This window comes from Nanorana parkeri, unplaced genomic scaffold, assembly GCF_000935625.1.
Source record: "Nanorana parkeri isolate BGI_ZX_2015 unplaced genomic scaffold, ASM93562v1 scaffold2926, whole genome shotgun sequence".
Classification (NCBI taxonomy): Eukaryota; Metazoa; Chordata; class Amphibia; order Anura; family Dicroglossidae; genus Nanorana; species Nanorana parkeri.
Window position 1 is genome coordinate 33088 of NW_017309194.1, and position 7327 is coordinate 40414.

The 7327-nt window shown below is 49.1% G+C and overlaps 1 protein-coding gene across 1 annotated transcript in view; it reads right to left on the reverse strand.

Annotated features, from left to right (window-relative positions):
• The window catches only part of WARS2 (tryptophanyl tRNA synthetase 2, mitochondrial), a 14490-nt gene that overhangs the window by 2313 nt on the left and 4850 nt on the right, over positions 1–7327 (reverse strand). The window contains exons 4-7 of the mRNA XM_018574393.1: positions 6979–6987; positions 5244–5329; positions 1900–2018; positions 10–188 (exon numbers count right to left, since the gene is read on the reverse strand). Of these exons, the coding sequence (XP_018429895.1) occupies positions 10–188; positions 1900–2018; positions 5244–5329; positions 6979–6987 (393 nt within the window). The remainder of the gene's footprint in view (positions 1–9; positions 189–1899; positions 2019–5243; positions 5330–6978; positions 6988–7327) is intronic.

Sequence of the window (7327 nt, forward strand, 5' to 3'; positions counted from 1 at the left end):
ATTGGAGACCCCCGGGCGGCCCTCGGGGTCGAAGGTCACCTCGGAGGTACAGTCTGTGACCGCCTTGCGGAACTTGAGTGTGATTTCGTCCGGCGGGTCTGTCAGGCGCACCGTGGCCAGTCTCTGGGGGTCGGATTTGGACATCTTTGCCGCGGGGTCCCGAAGGGAACGGATCTTCTTGAAGTCGGCTGAAAAAGTGGTGAGAAACGAAATATAAAACTCAGCAGCAAAGACGACGGCTACGCCGCCGTGACCTCCGGCTATGCCGCCGTGACCTCCGGCTGCCAAAGCAAAGGCGAGGCTCATTAAAAAGGGAGATCTCATTGGGAAGGCGGGTGAGCCGAGGCCTCAGATCTCTTCGGGGGGGAGCAAGTTAGGGGGGAAAGCACAATTATTAAACACATCTCTATGTATGGATGGACAGCAATGGGGGTGGTGTGCTGTAGTTCAGAGAAGATAGCTGAGAAAGCCGACAAAATGATTTCAGTTCAGTGCACAAGAAGTTATATTAACATCTACAGATATTCCTGGGCACTATATCATCAGTGCACTCCTTCCTGCAGGCTGACAGCTTGTAGAAGTGACTTGCGCAGCCCTATTACTTCTACATTTGCGTAAAGGTGTGCCCCCCCTCTTGCATCCCGTACTTACCTATCCCTCTTGGGTGCCCTAGACCTATGGTGGGTGTCATGAACGGGAAGCATAGATAGTCCATGGCCCTATCGCACTCCTGACCGCGTGAATCCCTTCAAGAATTGGGTGCTGCGGTAGTCAACGGGTGGCAGCCGTAACAATCGTGAGCTAAAGCAGAGACACCGGCACTCCAAATTTGCAAAATAAGTCTATTTATTGACGTGCATCGTGGTAAAAAACAACGAACGTTTCGGGGTCACAAAGGATCCCCTTCATCAGGTAAAACATATATTGTATGTTTTACCTGATGAAGGGGATCCTTTGTGACCCCGAAACGTTGTTTTTTACCACGATGCACGTCAATAAATAGACGTATTTTGCAAATTTGGAGTGCCGGTGTCTCTGCTTTAGCTCATGAACGGGAAGCAGGGGCAGATCAGTATATATCCATTTGCTGATGTCCCCTTGTTAGAATGAACCCGGAAGAGCTCAGCTGTGAGCAGTTCTGGGTTAAGTACTGTCAAACTACAGTTTCTCCATCAGGGATGCCAGACCAGCTTTAATAGAGTGCGGAGGTGGTTATAGAGGTCCGATAGACTACTGATGTCTCGCTAAGGTGAACCTATCACCTGCACTATGCTATCACATGGGGGGGGGGGCTTTTAAGCCTCCTTCTGATAGCCAAACAAAAAGGTAACGGATAATTCCACTTTCTCTCTGAATGCGAGAAAACAAAATTACACACAAATCTGCCCCCTCTCCCCACCGGTCACACCTTTGTCTTCAAGCGCCATCCTCCTGTGGCAGCTGGTGTACAGTACGTAGACCAGACACCGTGCTGCCGCCCTGCACTGAGCATTCAAAATAACGTTCATAAATAGTGAGCGCTCATTGGTCAACACGGTCACCTGACCAATAATAAGCGCTTCTTAGCAATTGGCAGCATTGACTTTCAATGGTGACCACAAGCTGCAGTTTCAAGACACATTTCACAAGCATGGTCCACCTAGTCACCATCAGGAAACCCACCCTGAGATATGTCATGCAGCCATCGCTGGAGCGCAGGTAGACAGGGAGGTCGATCTGATCTCACAAATTGTATGGAAACTGTCCAGTTTGGGATATTTTCTGCTGGTCAAACAAACTGATGGGTGGCAAATGGCTTAGTTTAGGCTAATGCTGTGTGATTAGAGAAAAAATAAATAAACAGGAGCACAGAAGGTGTGATGAAGAGTCGAGGGGTGCACGTAGAGGGAGGTCACTTACTCGTCAGCGTTTTGGGAATGGGAAAAAGCTGTCCGTATCGGTGATTGAAGATCCGAGCTGTGTCCTGAGTGAGCTCCATGTGCTGCAATTGGTCATCTCCAACCGGAACATGGGTGGACCTGACAGAAAAGCCCAGATACAATAAAATATTAATAAAGCATCATTGGTATACATAGCACCAAGACCTTTACATGGGGTGCAATAATTATCTTATAATTAATCAGTTGTGGACAAAGGGTGAGCTACACATGTCTACAAAAATTACAATTCGTGTAAATACACAGGATAGGTTGGACAGAGAGATACAAAGTAACATGGTTTATAAACATTGATCAGAGGGGGATAAAGAGATAACAAATAACATTGTTTATAAAAAATGATCAGTGGGGAGATAGAGAGATACAAAGTAACATTGTTTATAAACATTGATCAGAGGGAGATAGAGAGATACAAAGTAACATTGTTTATAAACATTGATCAGAGGGAGATAGAGAGATACAAAGTAACATTGTTTATAAACATTGATCAGAGGGAGATAGGGAGATAGAGAGATACAAAGTAACATTGTTTATAAACATTGATCAGAGGGAGATAGGGAGATAGAGAGATACAAAGTAACATTGTTTATAACTCACGTGCCCTAAATAACTAACAAGCCTTTTGTTTCATTTCTAAAAAACTTTGCAATGCTTTGTACCAAGATATTCATTTAGTGTCATATAAAAGGAATACGTGATAGAATATATTATATATTTTTCATCTACAGTAAAAACGTTTTTACAAACACTAATCAAATAGAAGTAAAGTTCATCTTTTTATTTTGTTACATATTTTTTGTCTATGGGTTGCATGAAAAAAAAGGAAATACATTTTGCAAGACAATATCACCCAAAGAAAGCCTTGTTCATCCTAAAAAAAAAATTGATATACAGTATGTATTATTTTGTTATCTAAGTAATGACAGTCATTGCCGAAGCAATAGGCCATAGCAGAGGTGTAAAAACTGCTCTGGCCTATAAGGGGTGTTGGGGGGGCTGAAGTAGTTATAATGAACCTGAATCAGAGTTGTAACAGAGCTACAAATTGAAACAAAGACATGGTGGGCAGTCCCCCAACTGAAGAAGCGCACATAGCAGACTGACAACACTGTTACTAATTGGAAGGCGGCGGCTTACCGTTGTCAGCCTGTGACAGGAAGTGCCATTACTGACAGGATCTTCTGGGAATAAACTTTTCAACAAATGTGCTTAAACACTGAATACAATAAGGGCCCGTTCACACCAGATGCAGTGCGTTCCGGCCCGATTCTGGCCAGAATGCATTGCGGCTGGATCACTATTTGAAGTGAATGGCACCGTAGCCAAGCCCAAGTCCCTCCGGCCGCACTGCGATCGGCCGCACGGGATCGCAAGGCACATTATGCCTGTGGTCTGGTCCGGTGCGATCAAAATGCTGCAAGCACTATTCTGATCGCACCGGACCGCACCGCAGGCATAATGTGCCTTGCAATCCCGTGCGGCCGATTGCATTGCGGCCGGAGGGCGTGGCTACGGTGCCATTCACTTCAATGGGCTGCCACGCCCCCTCCTGCTCCACAAAATAGTGAGCCGGCCGCAATGAGGGGCAGTGCGTTCTGGCCAGAATCGGGCCGGAACGCACTGCATCTGGGGGTGAACGAGCCCTACAGCATGATGGTTGAGTGAAAAACGATTAGGGGGGGGTTTTAGACCATTTATTTACTCCAAGTCCTTATGCCATGATTTGCAGGCAAGTGGTCACCTGACTAAGGCCAAGGCAGTGGTCATATGATCACACGCTGGAAGTCTGCAGAAGCTCCCCTCTTGCAGAAAAAGGAAACACTTCTAACCCTTCGTTATCATTCATTTAGTGTTGTCCCGATAATGCTGGTGGCACATCCCATCTGACCTCGCGGAGCTGCAGTAACGCGGCGGCCATTACCGATGCAGCAAGGGGTTAACGGCCGACGTGAGAGAAAACACACACATGTAATCCGCGTTGTCCTGGCAGCGAACGCAAAGAAAACGGCAGAACAAGTCCCACTGCGCACATAGCGGCCAAAAGTAATATTGACAGAGAGTTCACGACGAATGACTAATGGTGGAACGGCAGCGTCTGCCGGAGCGGATTGTGTCACTTACAGGGCGCTGCCTAATCACAGGGGGCGATGACAGGCCGGCGCGATCTCTGCACCTCGCATGGAGCAGGATATAGAGAGAACCTCTCCGATTGTCTCCAAACTGTCCTCCTGCGTTGTCACCCGGACACGGGGGCCTCCAATGTAGACTACAAATGGCCATTGCAGCACATATGACAAAGCTGCGGTCCAATGACCACCCTGAGAAATGCCATCGCTGGAGAGCATGTAGACAGGAAGTGACTGCAGGAGATGAAAGACAGATCTGTGAAAACATCTAAGGAATCCATGACCTTTGGTCATGAAGGGGTTAAGGTGCCTGCCATTACTTTAATTGGCACACCCTCTGCTGTGTGCCTCTCTGATTTAGCTTCAATCTGTCACTAGGGGGCATGACTACTACACTAGGTCTTGCCCAGCTGCCACCCAATTGAGATGACAGCGCCCCTCAGTGGCCATTAAAGGCGCTTTTCCTGAGCAGGGCTGGAGGGCGACACTTAAATCTGACCTCCGTCCTCCCCTTGTCTTCTATCTGACCTCCTTCGCTTCTACCCCTGGCTACCCCCGTGCTAACTGGTGGAAAATAATCCATTATATCACATGACCTCTTCTAGCCAGTAAGAGACAGACACAGAACAATGCAGAGGTCACATGGTACATGCATGCCGTGATACTGATGATATATTGATCATCTATCATATATAGATCAAGTTAAAGGCCATTATTTATCAAAGGGACCCTTCTAATGTGCGTATTTAAAGCCCGACTCCGGGCAATCTGTTCTTTAAAAAAAAGAAAGTCGCCCCCAATCAGAAAGAGCTCAGGATGCAAAACTCACCTTCTGTCCAGAGCTGCCATCGCAGTACCTGTTCCGCACCACAAGGTGTCCTCAGTGTTCAGGAAGATTGAGGATATACTGTGAATGCAGGGCGTCATGGTCCCACCCACCAAGTAATGATCCAGAGAACTAGGAACAACCCACCGCGCCAGGGGAAGACTTCAAGGGGACCCAGCTGGTCACATGACTCCCCTCTAGTGGGGGAGGGGAGCATAGCCTAGACTTGGGCTATAAAATGCTACAGATTTTAATATAAATTTGTATTTTGGTGAATTAACACAACAAATGCAGGAAAACAGATAAAAACCGGCATTAAAAATACGGCAAATGTAAAGGCATAAGAAGACTTACTTGTACAGGAGGATGTCGGCCGCCTGGAGCACAGGATAAGTAAACAGCCCGACGCTGCCTTCGTTCTTCTGAGTCTGACTTTTTATCTGTTTAACGAGAAACCAAGAAAAACACAAAGAAAAAAATCTGAAACAGGCCGGCTGTATTTGCATGGATGGGTTCAGTCGAGGAGTGGGCGGTCCTAGGCAGGCTGTATTTGCAGAAGTGGGTTCAGTCTAGAGGAGTGGGCGGTCCTAGGCAGGCTGTATTTGCAGAAGTGGGTTCAGTCTAGAGGAGTGGGCGGTCCTAGGCAGGCTGTATTTGCAGAAGTGGGTTCAGTCTAGAGGAGTGGGCGGTCCTAGGCAGGCTGTATTTGCAGAAGTGGGTTCAGTCTAGAGGAGTGGGCGGTCCTAGGCAGGCTGTATTTGCAGAAGTGGGTTCAGTCTAGAGGAGTGGGCGGTCCTAGGCAGGCTGTATTTGCAGAAGTGGGTTCAGTCTAGAGGAGTGGGCGGTCCTAGGCAGGCTGTATTTGCAGAAGTGGGTTCAGTCTAGAGGAGTGGGCGGTCCTAGGCAGGCTGTATTTGCAGAAGTGGGTTCAGTCTAGAGGAGTGGGCGGTCCTAGGCAGGCTGTATTTGCAGAAGTGGGTTCAGTCTAGAGGAGTGGGCGGTCCTAGGCAGGCTGTATTTGCAGAAGTGGGTTCAGTCTAGAGGAGTGGGCGGTCCTAGGCAGGCTGTATTTGCATGGATGGGTGTCAGTCTGGAGGAGTGGGCGGTCCTAGGCAGGCTGTATTTGCATGGAAGGGTGTCAGTCTGGAGTGGGCTGTCCTAGGCAGGCTGTATTTGCAGAAGTGGGTTCAGTCTAGAGGAGTGGGCGGTCCTAGGCAGGCTGTATTTGCATGAAGATCATCCCAGGTAACGCCCACATGTGATGCTGAGCCTCCGTGATTGAAAGAATGGAATCCAAAGAGTGAAAGGGGCGGGGACAATCAGGCTGGGGAGGAAAGCGCTAGCCAATGCTGGAAGTCCTCCTGCCAGGTAATGAGGCATCTGACTTGCTGCCGTTTTTAATGCACATTGAGAGGCTCGCAGTGTGCAGTGACATCAGAGTAAGAGGAGAGGAGCCGGTACAACGGTGCAAGACTGAAGGGAAAACCTTTCATGAGATCACAGCTTCTACCGCACGTGTCACACTCTCCTGAAGACCTCCAGACCACCAAGAGACACGGGATGCTGGCAGGGATCTGACAGGAACGATACCTCTGACTGTCTCAGGTCCGTCTGCTGAAAGTCCCCGGGGGTTCTCCCGGAAGGATCCACTCAGAGCTACCCAACAGCCCCGACATGGCCGGCACATGTGCAGATCTAAGATCAACAGAAAGGTCCCAGCGCTCTGACCTCCCCTCCCCTCTGCGTCTCATCTGACACTGCGAGTCATTACGGAGTACTAGACTGAAGGGCCGGAGCTCAGACCACGGTCACCAGTAATGGACTATATGGTCTCACTCCGGCCACGGTGGGCAGCACAATGACTCGGTAGTCAGCACAGGACGTCCCAAGTCAAATCCCAGGAACTCCCAAGTGCTGGAGTTTGCATGTTCTTCCTGTAGTTGCATGGGTTTCCTCCGGGTAGTCTGGTAAATTGGCTGGCTGCAGAGTACCCTGCCTGAGATGATGGGGGTCCAAAAGGGTCCAGGCCATGGGATTGAAACTGAACTGCACGTCCATCCATGTAATGCAGGGGTCTCAAACCCCCGGCCCTCCAGCTGTGTGGGTGGAACTACAAATCCCATGAGGCATTGCAAGATCCTCAAAGCCACAGACATGACTCCCGAAGAGAGATGCATCATGGGATTTGTAGTTTCACCACAGCTGGAGGGCCGCAGGTTTGAGACCCCTGATGTAAGGAGTTGGGGGTCCGGAGTACTTCCCTAGTGCCTGAGATCTGGAGGGTCCCAGCTCCTCCTGATTTCAATGGGTCTACCAGGTCTGATCATGAGCTGGCTGCAGAGTGTCCTGTCTGAGATGATGGAATACCACTGGGTCCATGTAAGGGGGGGGGTCAGGAGTACTTCCCTGGGATCTGGAGGGTCCCAGCACCTGCTGCT